Source organism: Ziziphus jujuba, chromosome 10 (genome assembly GCF_031755915.1).
Source record: "Ziziphus jujuba cultivar Dongzao chromosome 10, ASM3175591v1".
Taxonomy (NCBI): domain Eukaryota; kingdom Viridiplantae; phylum Streptophyta; class Magnoliopsida; order Rosales; family Rhamnaceae; genus Ziziphus; species Ziziphus jujuba.
Window position 1 is genome coordinate 4038808 of NC_083388.1, and position 19686 is coordinate 4058493.

At 30.5% G+C, this 19686-nt stretch overlaps 2 protein-coding genes across 6 annotated transcripts; one reads left to right on the forward strand and one right to left on the reverse strand.

Annotated features, from left to right (window-relative positions):
- Window positions 1-6129: 6129 nt before the first annotated feature.
- Window positions 6130-9343, forward strand: LOC132799591 (aspartic proteinase 36-like). 5 transcript variants are annotated; one of them, XM_060811854.1, is made up of 5 exons: window positions 6130-6274; window positions 7584-7855; window positions 8224-8290; window positions 8698-8769; window positions 9050-9343. In XM_060811854.1, exons 2-5 carry the CDS (start codon window positions 7811-7813, stop codon window positions 9223-9225), a joined length of 360 nt encoding a protein of 119 aa, XP_060667837.1. In that variant the 5' UTR covers window positions 6130-6274; window positions 7584-7810; the 3' UTR covers window positions 9226-9343. The 5 variants fall into 5 exon arrangements, with proteins under 5 accessions (XP_060667837.1, XP_060667835.1, XP_060667836.1 ...); XM_060811852.1 differs by lacking the exon at window positions 6130-6274 and adding an exon at window positions 6281-6836; XM_060811853.1 differs by lacking the exon at window positions 6130-6274 and adding an exon at window positions 6281-6769.
- A 484-nt stretch (window positions 9344-9827) lies between these two features.
- Window positions 9828-15961, reverse strand: LOC132799140 (protein argonaute 5-like). The gene is made up of 22 exons (XM_048468167.2): window positions 15365-15961; window positions 15086-15291; window positions 14798-14947; window positions 14520-14653; window positions 14312-14421; window positions 13901-14004; window positions 13667-13802; window positions 13468-13584; window positions 13283-13390; window positions 13128-13199; window positions 12666-12785; window positions 12420-12570; window positions 12164-12285; window positions 11943-12080; window positions 11731-11873; window positions 11549-11611; window positions 11396-11459; window positions 11045-11180; window positions 10862-10935; window positions 10680-10774; window positions 10567-10598; window positions 9828-10464 (listed from the first exon to the last, which is right to left on the reverse strand). Exons 1-22 carry the CDS (start codon window positions 15776-15778, stop codon window positions 10301-10303), a joined length of 2853 nt encoding a protein of 950 aa, XP_048324124.2. The 5' UTR covers window positions 15779-15961; the 3' UTR covers window positions 9828-10300.
- Between the last annotated feature and the right edge of the window lie 3725 nt (window positions 15962-19686).

A 19686-nucleotide genomic window follows, 5' to 3' on the forward strand; every position in this document is an offset into this window, starting at 1 on the left:
ATGATAATTAATAACAAAGTTAATCTATTTATTATAAATTTAAAGTGAATAATGTATTTTTTAAATATTTTTCAAAAAATGCTCAAAATATAATTTTATATCTATATATATATATATATGTGACAATATTTCAATAATGTGAAGCAATATAAAATTCACTTTATATAAAATGTGGATTTTGTATTTAAAAGGATAATTGAATACTTTTAGATTTTAGGTTTATAGTTTAAGGCTTAGAGTAATGTAAATTTGTTTTGGTAACTATACAATGCAATAAAAATTGGATAACACTAATGACCATCAATTTGATTTGTAATTATGACTGAATTGATTTTTGTAATCTTATTCAATCTCGAATGTTGATTACTATCCCGTATTAATTTTATTTTATTAACATGAATGATGATATTATTAAATAATTATTCTACTATTTAATTATTTTTATAATTATATTATTATATTATTGAATATAAAAAATGGATAAACCCAACTAGAACGATGATTATTAAATTGAAATTTTGATAATTATCTATAATTTTAATGTTTAATATTCAATATTAAATTATTAAATATATAATATTTAATATAAAAGAGAATTGAAGATTTTTCAAAAAAATATTTCAATGCATGATTTTTATTAATCATAAATATACATATTTATACAAGTTTGACTAATATCTATAAGGTAAGATATTTTATATATGGTAGGAATAATTGTAGATAAAAAGGATGAGCTATAAAATTTAATGAAAGTAACTTTTTTATTAAAAATATTTTAAAATATATATAAAAGGAAAAATCCCTAAAATTAAAAGAAAAAATATATTAGATAATAGAAGATATTTAGGAAAATACAAATATTCCATTTAAATTGAATTTTTTATCCAATCAAATTAAATCATTCATATGGAAAAATAAGATACATTTGAAATTTATATTTGGATGGACAGATAAAGATATATTTTAAATTTATATTTCCAAATATAAACTTTGAGAATTAAAATTTAAAAGTCAAAAATTGAATTAAAAAATAAATTAAAATTCAAAATAATGTTTTATCGAAAATTTCACAACTCTATCAACAAAGGGAGAAACCAAAAAAGAAAGAGGTTTTGAAAAAAATACAAAGAAGAGAAAAAGTAAAAAAAAAAAAAAAAAGAAAAAAAAACAACAACAACAAAAAAAAAGGAAGAAGAAAGGAAAAGTGTAGAAAAAAATATTAAAATAGATATAGGTGTTATGTTAAAGTTTAAATATTGTAGATGCTGTAGATAAATATTTTCTAATATGAAATTTTATCTTTAAATTGTTTGTTAATATTTTAAGTACAATTGAATATGAATTGTTTGTTATTTATAAAGTTGATTATGAATTGATTTATGCTTTTATAACTACTATTTTTTTATTTATTAATTTTGTGAAAAATATAATTAAAAAAGTTGTTGTTAAAAATAATGTTAAATGCTAACAATTTTATGAGAAGGTAAGTAAATTTATTGATAGTGTGCTTAAGAGCCAATGCAAACGAACATATCATCGGCAAATCTTTGTCAAACAAGCAGGAGTCAACTGCGTATCTAGCATATACACAAAGATAGCTAGAGGCGAAAATGGTAATTTGACGAAGAGTGGAGCAGCCAAGTGAGCAATGATATTCAAAAAGCCTAACACGCCTAGAAAGGCTGTTTTGCCTAGTCCTCCTGAAAATGTGAGGTGTTTGTCTGGCCGTAATGGTGAAGAACAAGACGATAATTCCCATATCAAACTCCACACACTGTGTTTTCCATGAACCCCAAAGCACGAGATTACTTCCAATAATTTAATTTAATTTTAAAAGATAAAAGTCTGGTGGTCCCCATGTCCGTACGAGGAATGGAAAAAGAAAACAAAATTTATCCACCATTTACACCTAATATGATGACTTACATAGTGACTAGGCAAAAAACTGAAATATGTGAGACCCAACAAAGCAGAGGCAAAAGATAAAAAGGACGAAAATTTGAAGAGAATTTGAAAGTGAAAGTTTGACCGATCAAAAAAATCAAAAAAGGAAAGAGAAAAGAAGGTGATGAAGTAGGGAGGGAGGAGGAGGGGATGATGAAATCACGAAGGTGACATAGATGATGCAACACGTGTCGTGTTGTGAATGAGTGTTTTTGGGCATAGTGAAGTGGGTTAGCGTACGGGTTTATATGTTTTCCTACAATGCAGGGGTGGTATGTGTGTTAGTTAGGGGTTCCTTTACCTGATGGTGAGGGTTTGCTAATTATTTTGAAGGTTCCTTTACCTGATGGTGAGGGTTTGCTGGTTATTTTTTAACCCCCCAAAAAAAATGGGTCCCACTCGTTCGGTTTGAACTTGAAAATCAAATTGTCCCCATTATTTAGATGAAAAAATAAATAAAAAAAAGAAAAAATAGAGGGAGAGGAAGGCGTTAGGAAATGGATATATAGATCGATATCGACTTCACTTCCATTGTGGAAGAAGACTTTCAATTTATATAAATTGATTAAAAAATATATATATTAAATTAAAAATTTTGTCATGAAAAAATATAATTTTCATAAATAGTAACCCCTAAATAAATGATTTTGTATGCCTAAAATGTGTATGGTCAATTTTTAAGTTTCAATTGTAGAAACCATTTTCTCATATTTCATCTAATATTGTAAAATTAAAATTATTTATTTATTTTTAATTTCTTAATAGTAAAGGAAATAACCATTCGACTTGGACGGTGAAAAGGTTTTAGATGAGCATGATAAATTGTTAGTGTTTGGCAGCGAAGAAAAGAGGAGGGAATCCCAATGGATTCTTTGCTCCATTGGCTACCGTACAAAAAATAAAATAAAATAATAATATGAAAATAAAAAAGGAATACCATGAACACTAAAATTATGACGTGGACACAGTGATGAAATAAGGATAGGACAAAATATGCAGAAAGCGCGTGGATGTAACGTGGGTTTCGGAGAGAGTCAAATTCAAAGTTCGATGCGACCCCCTCCCCATGAGCAATTGCGTGGCTTGTCTACTCTTCTCTCACACATTCTTCCATTTTGTCCCTTTTTTTTTTTAAATTATTATTTGTCTTTCTTCATTCTTTAGTTTTTCAATTTTAGTATACGTTATTTTATTAATTTAACTTTTTTTTTTATAATAACAGAAAAAAAAAGAAAAAAATTTACATTAAGGAGACTTGCAATGCTAATTGATGATGACCGTCATAGCATTTCAAAGGGTAAATACTATTTTGTTACGGAAATGTTAAAAATTTGATATAATAATAAATGCTAATGTTTATAATTGATTTTTAATAGTATATATTAAAAAAATAATATTTTTAAATTATAAATATTATTAAATGCTGATAAAAATTATTTTTATGGATCAAAAAGATCACAATTCCTTTTTTGTATAAATTTCCGAGTAAATGAGGTTCTAGAGGCGGTATTTCGTAAAATTAGAATAATATAAATATTAACTAGGGATGGATCCCAATTATTTTTATTTTTATCAATTAAAAAATAATTTAAAAGTAAAAACATTATTAATAAATAGTGTGTACCTCATAAACTTTGTTATATGAGATTAACATCCAAATTTATCAATTACAGATTTAGCATAAAAAATGATAGCGTAAAATTTGACACTTGCTTTTGGAATAGAAAAAATACTCCTATACTATGAATTGGCAATGCAATACCAAAATGACACCGTATTAAAGATGCTTTTAGAACTTAAATTTGGAGTTTAGTGATGATATCAAAAGATTAATGTGTATAATTACTTTTGATAAAAAAAGATTAAATAAATCACTTCTCTATCAATATTGGTAACAAATATTAGTATTATTTTCGATTAAAAGAAAAGAACTGATACCAGATGTGTATCATCCTTCTGGTTATCCTTCTTTTAAAAAATAAATAATGAAAAAACTCTTCAATCAAAATTATTTTCCTAAATTCCAAGATCAAAACCATTATTTTCTAATTGAAACTCTCTTTTTTCAACAGATAAATTATTTTTTAAATTATTAAAAAATTCGTAATTACTAATAGCATTTCAAATAAACAATTTCTTAACTTAATGGAAAAAGAAAATGTCACAGACCAACAAAATTATCACATACAGTTTTTTTTTAATTATAATTATTATATACAGTTAATACAAATTTTGTAAATTTAATTGTCAAATGGGTTTTTTGCTTTCTGCCAAATTTGACCATTAATATTTTATGTGTTAATTACTGTAACTATGGATTAAAGTGAAGGTAAAATTGAAGTTTACTCTTCTATTTGAAGTCATTCAAAATTTACAGAATAGTAATAAATGGGCTGAAAACCACAAGTGGAAGAAAAGCTACAAAAGCAAAGCATATTGATTGATAACATTGTAAAGTCAAGCAAATTCCAATCTGCTTCCATACCATCAGCATCAAGAGAAAGAAAAGGTATTTGTCTCTAAATTCTCAAGTACATTTCCAACTATATATATTATATTCCATTACTTTTACTTTCAAACAATAACAAAGACACCATTCACCAAAAATATATATATATATATATATAAAATAAAATAAAAAAGACACCAAAAAAAAAAAAAAAAGCATGTACTTTTTTTCAGTTGGTATTAAGCACGATGTAAATAGAATGTCAATGCTACAGGAATCGATATTATGGAGTAAATAATTTAAATCAGTAAAATGAATTTTGTGAAAATTTTATTAAAATAACTTGTACATGCCAAAAATTTACACTTCTATTTGAAATTAGTGAAACTAAAATGCCAGCTGTTCAAAATTATAGGAAAAGGAGAAAAGAAAAAAAAAAAAAAAAACACTAAGAACAACAAATGGAATTAAAGCAAAGCACATTGAATAACGTTATATAAAGCAAGCAAATTCCAAGTGCTCAGCGCCATACCATCCAGACAAAGAAATGGTATTTTTCTCTAAAATAGTACATTTCCAACTATATTCCATTTACATTTCCAACTATATTCCATTACTTTTATTTTTCACTTTTTACTTTTAAACAATAACAAAGATGAAAATGAGCATATGCTTATATTCACTTGGTACATATTCAGTTGGCATTTGTGAGTCACAATGTGAATAGAATATCAATGATACAGGAATTGATACTATGTAGTAATTAATTTAAATGAGAAAAATGAAATTATGAAAATTTTATTAAAAATTTAAAAACAACTTTTTTGATAAAAATTTAAAAACAACCCGTACATACAAAATATTAACCTAAACGTGAGGAAGCAACTTTATTAACTTTAGAATATTACCCAAAAATTTTTTTTACTAACTTTAGAAATAAATAGTCAATTTTTAATAAAACCTATGCAAAACTGTTCCTTTTTAAACAGTGCCTTTTCCAGTCCTTTTTCTCTGTTCCCTCCATGCAATCAACCATAATCTTTTTTATCTATTTATTTAATCTTTCATTGTAAAGTAAGGGAGTCCTTGCTGAGTCAACAAATGAACGCCAAAGGTAAGGACCAAGGATGGTCCCCCAAAATAGGACCCTTCATCATTACAGATAAATGAATAAATTATAAAAAGCAGAATGAAGATTCATTTAACAACAAATTGAAAAACCTTCAGAGTAAGAAACTACTTTTAATAAATTTTGAACACTTTCTGAATTTGATAAAAGTAAAATGAAATCTTATTTTCTTAACAGTCTGTTGCTCTAAAACAAGAAAATTACTCTTCCAGTCTCCTGCTACAAAATTGAAGCTCCTAATGTATTGAAACTCCTAGGCTTCTTGGATCAACAAACTTATAGTAGCCGCCAGCGCCCATTGCTACCAGTTTGCCAACCATGCTTCTCATAAACTAATATACTGCAATAATATTAATAGGAAACCAAGATATTAGTCCACAAAAAAGAAAAAGAAAAAAGCAAAAAACAAAAAAAGTGGGCCAGATTGAACTCTAGAAAAAGAAAAAGGTGGAATATTAAAGAGCATTAAAGCAAATTCCGAGTCACGACAGATTAAAGGACTAAACATGGCAACTACGAAGCAAATTACGTGTCAAAGCATTGATTAGTTTCCCTACTCAGTACCCTTGAAAGTGGAATTTGAAAATCACTTAAAATGCAGGTCAACATATAAGCTCTGATTACCTCACTTCTGGCAACTCATCTTGTGTTGCCGATCCTATATACATGTGCTCATAAACTGCAATATCTTATTGACTCTTCCTTTTTGCCACTAAAGTGGATTTATAGCCTGTACTATGTCATGTTTTAATGTAATGGTTCTTTACTTCGTCTAGAAGTTATAGGTTTTAAGGGATTTTATTATATCTTTTACAAAATTGCTTGGCAAAACCAATAACTGACTGCTAATTTGGCTTTCCACAGCTTCTTTAAGCAGCAAATCTGATCCTTTATGTTATAGTGAGAAAGCAATTGTTCAAATCGTAATATCTAACCAGCAACGTATTTTCAGTTGTACTTGTCAGAGATATTTTATTTTATTTTATTTTTTTCTTTTTCAAAAACAAAACCATTATCTTGTTAGATTTGGCGCATTGTTGTGACACATCTTGATGAATTTAAGCTCTGGCTTTCTTTATCTGACTTCATGTCGTTTATGAGGTTATATAAATAAGACTTAATATGAAGTTGATTATATCTGATAGAGAGAGTATGTTGGCTTCTATTTTGACAAAATCAACTAGGAAGATACTAGTACGATAATAGAGAAAAAGATGGAAAGATTTATTGAATTTCTAGGCTGTTAGGTAATTTACCCAGTTTGCTTGGATTGTCATCGCTTGCATTGAAGATCCAAACTTTCTTATTTTAATGGTATTGTTTGTTGTTTTGGATTCTTTGCTATTCATGATTTTAATTTCCTTTTCATCATTTTTTTGAGGTGTTCAGGATCTGGGTGATTGCTTATAACTAGGTTACTATTTGAGTCACTTATAGTCATCTCATACTTTTCTAATTTATGGAGTTTTCTCTCTGAGAACTCTTAGGGTTAGACATTTTCTCCTCTTTTCCCTTTGCTTAGTGCTGATTCAACTTGATGAGTAGATTAGCTGTTAAATGATGAAAGCATAAAACATAATTGTTGAACTGTCTATTGGGTTAGCCTCTAATTCCACATAAAGGAAGCCATTTGTTTGCCTTCAGTCCTGTAGAAATTGAAGTCTGAGTTTTAAAGAAAGCAGGAATAATCTGAATACCTTCATATTATCTGTTTCCTTGGTATCACCAGAGGCTAAAATGTACAAGGAAAAGGTACTTTTGCGAGATTAAAAACATTGATTAGTAAAAGTATGAAACAAACATGAAAAACAGAATGGATTTTAAATTAGGAGAACTTTTTCAGCAAATGGATAGAACCTTTTAGTCAACACCAAAATTTTAGTTCAATCGACCACTTGGAGTCCTTTAGATGGATGAGTATACCTAGTTCTAATATCATTCATTAATATTTGCGAATTTTTAATTTTTTTATTTAACTATTTGTAAATGCATGGACTTGAATTATATAAACTTTACCATTGAAAAGTTGACTAACCTAGATAACATAACTTATGTTTGCAGGCCTCATTATAATCTAAATATGCAAAGCATCAGTGTCAACGGACAAATATTACCGATTGATTCAGCAGTATTTGAAACACCAAGCAACCGAGGAACCATAATTGATTCTGGTACTACTTTGGCATACCTTGCAGAAGAAGCTTATAATCCTTTTGTTGATGCTGTAGGTTTGCAGTGTTGCTGATATTTTCCCTCAAGTTAGTTTGAACTTTGCTGGTGGGTCGTCCATGGTTTTAGGATCTCAAGACTATCTTGTACAGCAGAATTCAATTGTGAGTCGTAAAACATGGTTTTAGTTTTCCTTTTTTCACTCCTGAGGACATCTTATTTGTTTTTTTTTTCACAAAAGTGCAATTAAGTTGGGGTAAAAGTACATATGCCTGCCTCTTCTGATGAATGGCCTGTATAATCAGCTCTTTGACTTTTGACTGTTCTAGCTCAGTATTTTAGTCTTTGTTCATAAAACCATGTGTATCTCTCAAAACATTATTTTACCAATACTCTCCTTCTAAATCTATATTAATTGCTACAATAAAAAATATAACAAACAAGCATTGTGCTTCATCTTATTACAGTAAACAGAAATTATTGTTTTCTGTCCTGAATTTTTAACGGAGATGGGTGAACCTTGATGTTACAGGGTAGTGCTGCAGTTTGGTGCATTGGCTTTCAGAAGATTCAGGGTCAGAGCATTACAATTTTGGGAGGTATTTGCACCAAATTTCATTATTCTCATTGGTTTGAACCTTCTCTTATTCTGTTTGAACATTCTTGGTTGGACATTGATTGAAGAAGAAACCCTCTTGTATATACTTGAAATTAGTTTTTCATCTTACTACATGTGCAACTCAAAAGCAGAACCTTTTGTTTTCCTTCCAATTTTTCCGTCAATAACTACTTTTGCTCGTAGTATATGTGGGCCTCTGTATTTTTCATACAATTTTGTTTGTCATATATATATATATATATATATTTATACACCCATATATGTCTGTTTAATCAGCTAAAAAATCTACTAGCAAGCCAAATTTTGTATTAAGTCATCTTATCCCTTACATCTAAGTTTAGATGGTTCTTACTTCAAGACACATTAACATTGTCTTCTTTTTGGCAGATGTTGTCCTAAAAGACCAAATCTTTGTTTATGATTTGGCCGGTCAACGGATTGGATGGGCTAACTATGACTGTAAGTTTCAATAAACCCTACCTGAAAGTGGCAGTTGAGCACTGATCAAAATGATTCATTTTCCTTGTCTCATAGTTTTTCTATAATTTACATAGCAACATAAAGAAAAGCAATATTTGTGACTTCCTGAAAGAGATTTTATACTCAATATGATATAATTTGTAGAAGACTTAAAACTGGATTTATGTGAGAAAAATAGCAATGAACCAGGAATGTCAATGTTTCTATTTTGCTACCCAATACTGACTTCTGATCCTTGAATATTGATCTCTTCTACCAGGTTCGATCTCGGTAAACGTGTCTGCAACTAGTAGGACTGGGAGAAGTGAATATGTGAACGCTGGGCAACTCAGTGATGGCAGCTCAATTCACAATGAACCATACACGTTGTTATTAGTCAGCATAATGGCTTCCATCTTGCACGAAACATTTCCGAGTATCTTCCAGTTTTTGTAGCATTCGGTGCCAAGAAACAGAATGGAACCAATTTCTACCATTCTTTGTTCCATTGTGTATATTGTTACATTGTTGGTTCATATTTATACAACCGGCCTACATAATGTTATTTTATTCACTGGCTGCGGCTGTTGTGTAATAGGCTTCTCTAGGTCTTCCTTCCAAGTGCTTCTTTCGATTTCCAACCTTTTCTTTTTTTTTATTTTTTTATTTATTATTTTTTTTTACCTTTGTTTGTAATTAGTTGCATATAGAATTAGATGTTCTATATTTAGAGCTTGTAAATTACATTTATACACAAAAGATTGTTAGATAGCAGATTTTGATGATTATGAAAATGTTCCAGTGGTTTGACATCATTCTGAATTATACTGATTTTATAATTTAGAGTAGGATACGAGAATTGTTTTTGGTATAAACATTGTTTTCCAGTCTTAAAAAAATCACGGACTATATTACCATTTCATTGATTTTTAAATAAATTGTTAATCCATGTAGACCTAAATTTTTGTACGATCATTTTCTTTTGAGATGGAAAGGATTTAAAACAACAATCTAACAAATAAATAACTAAAAAAATAACTATACATAAAACAAGCAACGACACCTTCAAATAGATTTATGACATTACGATTTAAAACTGGCATTGCGGAATGCAGAAAACATGACAATTTACGCTGAAAGTTCAGCACCTCATCTGTTTTGATTAATCGACATTGGTGGCATTTTAATAGTGTACCAAAAAAAATACACTCCAAAACTTTAGCTGCACATATCTTATGATCCATCTTAAAACTTTAACCAAAATGGTAAGCCAAAAAAATACACTCCAAAACTTTAGCTGCACATATCTTATGATCCATCTTAAAACTTTAACCAAAATGGTAAGCCAAAAAAATACACTCCAAAACTTTAGCTGCACACATCTTATGATCCTTCTTAAAGCTTTTTAACGAAAATGGTAAGCCAAATATACATCTGATAGTTCTCTTCTACCAAAATTGCAATTTCCTTCAAAAAGTTTTACCAACGGCGTAAACAGGTCATCCAAAATAGAACCCACAAAGGGAATGATTCAGCAATAGAACATTACTTCCTTTACATTGTCCTTGATAAGAGGAAGTTGGCGAAACTCCCCACCCCCTCCTCCACCACTTGAAGAAGCTCCATCTGAAGAATCCCCTTCAATATAATACCTTGCTCGAAAAGCTGCTAAATGAGCATAATAAGCTGGAGGTACTGCAGATAAAAATAGTTGTCTCAGTCTAAACGTATAAAATCATTTATTTAACCGCGGGAACAAAATATAAGTTAACAAATAGATCCAAGTAAAGGTCAAACCTATTGAGACAGATCGTGTGCACCTTGCATACCTGCATTACAAATTATTAAACATTTAATATTTTCACAAGAAACAAAGTAACTAAAACAAAGATATAGTAGGAAATACTTACGTGTAACATAGATTGTTAGTCAGGACTTGCAATGCATCTGCATTGAATCCATTCTCATCATAGAGCACATGATAATGTGCAGGCCGGCTTGTTCCCTAAAAACAACACATTCAAATGATTCCATTAAAAATATGGACACAAGTGCATTATCACTAAGTTATCAAATAAGGAATGGGTTAAACCTTAATTCCAGCATGACTATTGAGGTAAAAATCGAATTCCGTAGGGTGACAAATATGGGTATCAACCACAGTGCCTAAACAAGAGAACAAAAATATCGGTTCACCAAAAAAAATAAAAAATTACGGTACCTTCGTAATTTTATTGTAGGACAACATAATCACAAAACAGCTTATAACACTAACCTGGTTGAATATTGCCACTTGGATCTGTCTGATCACGACTTCTATGATCAGCAGGGAACAAGCGCGTATGGTGCCTTTTCTGGACCACCACAAAGGTAACAGGTGGTAGGTAACCACTCTCTAAGGAGGCACATGCCTGTGAAGAAGGAAAAATTTGGAGTCATCACCAAAGCACATAGTAGGTAATGATAAATATAACTCAGATGTACAAACCATAAGATCAATAAAACAAAAATATTGCATTACCAAATAACAACAGTTTAAATATAAATCCATCAACCATCTTATTCTAATTGATGTGCTCTCAATAAATGTTCATAACAAACTATAGGTTGTCGTGAAATATAATACCTTACGTATAGCATCCATCTCATAAAGCAAAACCTGACTGAATTGGCCTTCACTAACACCATCTCTGCCAAATAAAACCAAAACAACTTGGTTAATAAGTGGAGAAGAATAAAAAATTTACTTTGACCAAAGATGAAGAAGAGCAAGGAAAACCTGTAAAATATAATCCTTCGAGGTTTCAATCCAGTTGACATTCTGAATGCCCTCAAAATCTCCCTACTCATTAGCAAGAAGAAGAGCAAGGATAAGAAATATTATGTACAACGGCAGAAAAAGTTAGCAAGGAGAAAGAATATTATCTACAACGACACAAAAAGTTGATATCAATTCCTTACCTGATCAATCCACCATGAACCAATTCTCCCTTAGAATTTTGAGATGATTTATAAAGATCTTGTATGATTTCTTCACGATGGGCTTGTGCAGAGACCATTCCTCTATATTTCGTCACTTCTGGCCAATCCATAGAAGCCACTACCTGAGCTAGCCAATTTAATCAAGTTAGAAGGAATTACACATTACAAATATAAAAGATTAACAAACTTACCGCTGCTATTGATGGACTAGAGTCCTCCCCTGGCTGAGGATGGGTTACATCCGCACCAATGATTATGGTAGGCACATCGGTCACTTTGGGAATTCTCCATTGAATTGCATCATTTAACACAGCGTTTCTACCACCAACCTATCAATGTAAATACTAAATTTAGATATGAAAAATAAGAACAGCAACTAGAAAAATCATTAGCACAAACTAGGTAAACAAACCTTCACATTAATCTTAAGAGCCACATTCTCAAAATACTGCTTACTCATCTTTACTGCTTCATCAGGCTTGCAGCATTGTGAAACAATTCCCAGCTCTGTTTCACAAACTCTTTTTATTCTCCCTAAAAGCAAGGACAAAGGTTCAGACAAATCATAATCAAGGGACGAATTTCAAACAAAACAAGCACTTCTTCCGTTCAAAAGGGCACAAAAAAAAAAAAAAAAAAGAAAGGCACAATTTTATACTAGCACTCACCGTAGGAGCCTGTAGCATCTGGCAAGATAATAACCAACAACTGAAGTTGCTTTCCCTTTTGTGCAACCAGCCTGTGAACATCTCGCAGTTCCCTCTCAATTTGACCCGGATGAGAATTTTTTGGTATCAGTAATGGAGTGCGATTGAAAACCTATCAAATACCAAAAGCACTAAAAATGTCACTACCGACACTCTCAAGACATCAAGGACTTAAAAATAAAACATAAACAATATTTATAGCCATACCATTCCTTTACTGTTGCACATATCGACTAATTCCTGACAGAAACGAGAGAGCACATCTTGATTCAATCGTGAGAAGTTTACACATGTCCAAAAGTCTACTTTACCCCCATTTACCATTTTCTACAAAATCAGATCATTGCATAATGAACGTCAATTTGTTAATAAATGTAACGAATAAATTTGATGATCAAGCCAACTAATAAACCTACATATTATAAATTCTAAAATTGTTATTTTCCAAGTAAAACGTTATTACTTCAATAGGCACGTAAGAGCAATCATTAACATGAACACCAACATAAATAAATAAATAAATAAATAAATAAAAGAAGCCTTACAACTTAACCCTGACCAATTCCAAAAAAAAAGGTAACTGCAAGAGTACTAGCGCAAAGCATTAACTCCAAAACGCAAGCGCACATTTCTGTGCAACTTAAAATAACAGAATATCTACAACATTACCTTGTTAATCATATTCCATTTCCCCATTCTGGGATTTTCCTTCGGCTCCTTCCCAGTATCATGATACTTGAGCTTTAGCATCCAAAATGAGAAAATAATCAATCAACAAGAAGTAGAAAGTTAAAAGTACAAACACTAAATAACAGATATCCTACCATTGGAGGTGGTAAAACTCTAGCATCAACCAATGTAAGGTCCTCTCCTACTTGAATTTGAAATTCCCTAACAAGGGAATCTGCACTGTACCTGTTCTTCCTGACCATCTGCATAGAAGTGCAAAATCAGAATGTTCAATATAAAGGAAAAACAAATTCCTCATCAGGAGACAAAGTTACAATACCTCCCATATGCGGCGTTCTCTATCAATTGGGCGTTGACAGGTAGCCCTTAGTAGGGCCTTTACTTGCGTCTTATTTAATTTTTTTGAATACCTCTGTCCAGGCTCAATCTTACATACCTGTGCAAAGATAAACGATGACAAGCAGAAGCAAAACTAGTGTGGTTAAGGAATAAAATGGTTGTAACAAAAATTGGGAAACCTCCATGGGCAAATAAACTGGTCTTGATTCACTTCCAGCTTGAATAGCAGGCAAATTCACAAACTTCAGCGTAATATTGTATCTCCTACGAAAATACTGAACCACCGAAACTGTTTGATTGCTATCATCAGTAAACCTAAACATAAAATTAAACAAAAAAAAAAAAAAGTTTAACAAACAAAAATAGAGCAAAAGGCATAGAGTTTCGAAGAGAGTGAGAGAAAGATTACTCACGATAATTGGCTGATCGGTTGTAACGATATACCGGAGATTTTATAAATTTTCCGATGCCCTGTGTGGACAACTTCTACTCTAATCCCTTTCAATGCTTTTCTGACCTGAAAATTAAAGTAACAACAACAGAAAAAGATAACGCAATGGTAAGTTTATAAAAGATTAAATTATTGAAATATCTATAAATCAAACCGGAAGCATAGGAAACAGTCAATAAAAATTTAAAAGAATAAGGAGAAAGACTGGTAAACTTTCAAATTGTAAGCTAGGGAGAAAGACTGGTAAACTTTAAACTTGCAAGCTAAGGAGAAAGACTGGTAAACTTACAAGCTTACTTCCTAAAATTTATGAGAATGAACATCCTGATCCTAAGCATAAGTACTCACAGAAAATATAATGGTGAAAAAATACCTTAACACGATCTTGATCAGTCAAGGGTCTCGAAAAATCTATCCGATTGAAATGTTTGAAAACAAAGTCATGAACCCAAATAGCCTCATAGAAGGACCTGGCAGACACATCTGAAATTTAAAAAAGTGAATAAATAAATAAATAAATAAACTACCATTCAAGTTCAAATAATATGTTCCCAAATACAAATAACGAGTGGTTTCATTACCAACATTAAGTGAAAGACCCATCTGGATTGGTCGTAGACTTTGATAATACCCTCGCCAGAATTCCAGACCATCACCAAGCTCCCCTTTGGTTCCCAAATCAGGATGGAAAAAGGATCTTGCAACGGCAGTGTACCTACAGCAAAAGAAAAAAAGTTCCAGTTATCTCAAGTACAAAAACAGACCCCCCCCCCCCCCAAAAAAAAAAAAAAAAATCAATAACCAAAATGAAATATTCAGACACTAAAGATTATAATTCTCAGGCAGTTTTTTAAATTACATTTGCGATGGAGTTTGTCGGAGTACGACATCAAGTACTTGAATAGTTTCTTGGGGAACATCTAGTTGTCTGCTTCGCAAGAATTGCTGGAGATGGTGAAGATCTGGCTTCGAAGCAAATTTAATCACAACTTTAAATTCCCTCTCCCTCCTGTTACACAATAAAAAATAAAAAAATAAAAAATAAAAAATCAGGTGGCACTAGTACATAATAAAATTCAAAACGCAGAGAAAAATCCAAAATTAAGCAGAGAAAAATCCAAAGTTAAGGGAAAATATGTAAATATACCTCTGGGCACTGGAAGAGGCATCGTCAGGTAACCTGACCACAAACTCTTTAGAGGAGAATGGCAGTGGTCCCGCCGTGTAAATACTTTTCCCGCCATCATACGCCGGTTTTTTCCTCCCCAAGTGTGACTCGCCGTACAAATTACATAGCTCAGTCATTACGCCTCTGTTGACTTTCTTCGACGTGACCTCTGGCCTAATCGTTACCTGAAGTATTTAAAAGAAAAATAAATATCGTAGTGGTTAGGATCAAAACTTACGAAAAGAAAACTCCACTCACGTCATAGTGGTAAAGATCGCAGTCGGCAATCTTAACCAAGAAGTGATTAGCCCTCACGACGCATTTCCTTCCGACCGTTCCGAATCCTGGCCTTCTCGGAAACGTCACAGCCTTGGACGACGATGGAGGAGACTGCGCTGGAGGCTGAGCTGGCAATGTGAGTCTCTGCTCCACTTCAACCGCCAACGCAGATGCCGAAGTCCCCGCCTGAGTAACCGTCTGAGCAACCGTCGGAGTCGAAGTGGCTGTCGGCCTTGGGGCCGCGGCATATACCGGAACACTGCTGCCGCCACGTCCTCGGCCTCTACCACTGCCTCCTCGCTGAACCGAAGGCGTCGGAACCGGCGCTGGAGTCGACGGCGGAGCCTGCTGGTCTCGGCCTGATCGACGACCACCACCTCCACGACGAGACATTGCCGGCGAGTTTCTGGTTCGAAATGTTAAAAACTAAAAGGAAAAACAGAAATCAAATAGAAGCAATCTGAGTATAACAAACAGAGGAGCGTAAGCAAAGAGTGGGTGAGTGAGCAAAGCCTATATATAGGAGACGTGGAAAGAGAGACGAGGCTTGCTTCGGAAGTTTGGTCTAGTGACGGTTTTACCTTCGACCTTAAGTTGATTCTAGATGTATACGAAAAAATTAAATAAAAATAAATAAAATTTACGAGATAGTGCAGTTACCACGAAACAACCGCCGGAGGAGATGGAAGATTGCATAAAAAGTGTGTATTGTATACTCCATGGTGGGTTCCACTGAGCTCCAACACCTTTAGGTGGCGTTTGGTATGTAGGATAGATCTATATTGAACATTATAGATTCGGATCGGATGGGATCAGATAGGATAGTACTGTGTTTGGTATAATTTTGCACTGAATAATAGAATAATTCTTCACTGAAGCAAAATCTAAAACTTCAATCCAAACTCACCAAATTAAGTAAAAACAAAATAACCCACCGGTAGGAAATTAACTAGAAGACGTAATTTTTTTTTAATATACCAAATGTTTAGCTTCAAATGCCTGTGTTTTGAAATATAAGCATGCAGTGGGTTTTCAACAAATTACACCAATTACACACACTATTAGCAAGAAATAGAAAAAATTTCAAGGCATTAACCAAAACCCACAAAATTGAACCGAGATGTAAACTGCTACCAATCATGCGATTGACGGCATTGTTGCCACCTCCATCAACACCGACCACCTTAATTTTAGCGGATTCTATGGGTGCAAAGGAGCAGCTTACGACTCCTACAGAGTGGCGTCGAAGACCACCCCTCTTTCTGTTACTCTGAGGAATGCACGTTCTGAGAAGACTCGAAGAGGAGCAAGGTGTTTTGCGGTGGTGAAACGAAGTGGGAATTGAAGGTCTCACTAGTGAGAAACAACGAGAGACAGCGAGACCCTCGGTGAGTTTGGGACAAAACTGACCTGGGGGGGGAGAGAGGGTAAGTTAAATCCTTCGATTGGGGGACTAATTCACTGTAGAGGTCAACTTGTCCCAATCTCTATATGTTACTATCGGACTGGAACATAATCCTGTCCTGACCGACCCAGTCCGATGAAACAAACATGCCGTTAGTACATGTGCCAGTGATTTTTTTTTATTGTGTGACACTGACATAGCAAATTATTTAATTTATTTAATACAAACTAATAAATTTGAGATAACCAAGAGGATTGAGGTGTGCTTCGGTTGCGGCATTTTTAATTATTGCAAACATTTATTAATTTCGGCTTGTAAACTTTATAATTCATGTAAATATTATTTTTTTTAATTTATTTTATATTTTATACTATTTATGAGTATGAATACATTTTTTTGAGCACTTTTTGGGCAAATCCATGATTATTTGCATGGCAATTTGTGAATTTCCCCCAAAAAAAAAAAAGATTATTTGTTTGATAAAATAATGGCTTTATTACTAAATGATCGCTAAATACTTTACTACATATTATTCTTATATTTATTCTGTTTTCTTCCAAACGCATTATAAAAAAAATAAAATTTAGAAATAAAATTGTTTAAATTTTTTTACAATTTTAATAAAATTTGAAGAAAAATAATTTGATCTTGATTTTTGCAAATTTTTATAACATGTGGATAATATCAAGATTTGGCTATAAATCTTTACAATAATATGTACAACAATTTTAGCATAATTGATATAAATAATATTTTTACAAATAAAAATTTCACAATCTTCATAATGCTTTGAAGGAAAAAATTTGTCTTAATTTTTGAAAATTTACATAATATATTGGTATGAAGATTTTATTTTTGATGATAGAACAAAACTTGGCAAGCAAAATTGTTTTCCTCCTTATTTGATTTGTTTTTGAATTTTTTAAAATAAGGTAAAAAAAAACATGTATATATATTTATTATCAAAGATATTTAACCAAAAAAAAAAAAAAACTCTATACATTAATACAGATTTATATATGGATATGCAATAAATGGAATTTTATTGTTAAATAATAAGATTAATATATAGTAATTAATAGTGAGATTGATCTCTTTATCATAAATTTAAAGTGGATAATGTATTTTTCAATATTTTTAAAAAAATGCTCAAAACATAATTTTATATATGACAAGATTTCAATAATGTGGAGCAACATAAAATTGATTTTATATAAAATGTGAATTTTATATTTAAAAGTACAATTGAATACTTTTGGATTTTGGATTTATAGTTTAAGATTTAGAGTAATGCAAATTTGCTTTGGTAACTATACAATATAATGAAAATTGTACAATACTAATGATCATCAATTTGATTTGTAATTATATCTAAATTGATTTTTGTGATCTTATTCAATCTTGAATTTTGATTACTATCCTATATTGATTTTATTTTATTAATATGAATGATAATATAATTAAATAATTATTCTATTATTTAATTATTTTTATAATTATATTATTGAATATAAAAAATGGATAAACTCAACTAGAATGATAATTATTAAATTAAAATAAAAATTAAAAATTTGATGATTATCTATAATTTTAATGTTTAATATTCAATATTGAATTATTTAATGTCTAATATTTAGTACAAAAGAGAATTGAAGATTTCTCAAGAAAATATGTCAAGACAAGATTTTTGTTAATCATAAATATATATATATATATATATTTATACAGGTTTGACTAATATCTATAAGGCAAGATATTCTATACATGATACAAATAATTGTAGATAAAAACAATAAGCTATAAAGTTGAATGAAAGTAATTGTTTTATTAAAAAACATTTTAAAAAATATACAAAAGGATAAATCCCTAAAATTAAAAGAAAAATATATTAGATGATGGAAGAAATTTAGAAAAATACAATTATTCCATTTAAATTAAATTTTTTATCTAATCGAATTAAATTTTTTTTATATGGAAAATAAGGTATATTTGAAATTTATATTTGGATGGAGAGATAAAGATATATTTTAAATTTATATTTCAAAGTATAAACTTCAAGAATTAAAATTTAAAAGTCAAAAATTAAATTTAAAAAAAGAACAGATTGAAATTCAAAATCATGTTTTATGAAAGTTTCACAACTTTATAATCAGAGGGAGAAACAAAAAAGAAAAAGATTTTAAAAAAAAAATGGTAGACAAATGTTAAAAAACACAGTGAAGGTAAAAAAGTGAAAAAAAAAGAAGAAAAAAAAAGGAAAAGTATAGAAAAAAAAAATATTGATATAGATATAGTGTTATGTGAAAGTCTAAATACTGTAGATGCTATAGATAAATATTTTCTAATATAAAATTTTATTTTTGAATTATTTGTTAATATTTTAAATACAATTGAATATGAATTATTTTATAAGTATAAAGTTGATTATGAATTGCTTTTAGCTTTTATAACTTATATTGTTTTATCACTTTTGTTGAATAATTAAAGAGGTTGTTCTTAAAGACAATGTTAATTGCTAAGAATCCTATGGGAAGATAAACAAGTTTATTGATATTGTGTTTCAGAGTTAGAAGTTTTTTTGTTCATAATTATTTTAAATGTTAATGATAATTTTATTTGTATATATCATTAATCGAGTTTTGATATATATTTTTTTAGAAAAAACAAACTTATATATATTTTATCTGTAAAGTTGTATGTGAGATTAAAGATTATCTAGAAGTAATTATTATACTCCAAATTTCTTGTGCCAAAAGATTCGAAAGATGTATTAATTTATAATTTTTAAATTTTGCATATATTCCGCTTAAAGACTTTATTTGTGAAAAACTATTTATGCAATACTTTAATATTTAATTTGGTTATAATTAATTGGCTTTTATTAATAATTATTGAA

What these genes read in the sequence shown, in the direction of transcription:
- LOC132799140 (XM_048468167.2), bottom strand. Translation starts at nt 15,778, where the DNA reads ATGTCTCGTCGTGGAGGTGGTGGTCGTCGATCAGGCCGAGACCAGCAG. An exon ending in GCGATCTTTACCACTATGAC is followed by an intron (nt 15,292 to 15,364) that starts GTGAGTGGAGTT and finishes TAAATACTTCAG; the next exon opens with GTAACGATTAGGCCAGAGGT. An exon ending in GTTCATGGTGGATTGATCAG is followed by an intron (nt 11,612 to 11,730) that starts GTAAGGAATTGA and finishes GCTAATGAGTAG; the next exon opens with GGAGATTTTGAGGGCATTCA.
- LOC132799591 (XM_060811854.1), top strand. Translation starts at nt 7,811, where the DNA reads ATGGTTTTAGGATCTCAAGACTATCTTGTACAGCAGAATTCAATT. An exon ending in TTGTACAGCAGAATTCAATT is followed by an intron (nt 7,856 to 8,223) that starts GTGAGTCGTAAA and finishes TTGATGTTACAG; the next exon opens with GGTAGTGCTGCAGTTTGGTG. An exon ending in TGGATGGGCTAACTATGACT is followed by an intron (nt 8,770 to 9,049) that starts GTAAGTTTCAAT and finishes CTCTTCTACCAG; the next exon opens with GTTCGATCTCGGTAAACGTG.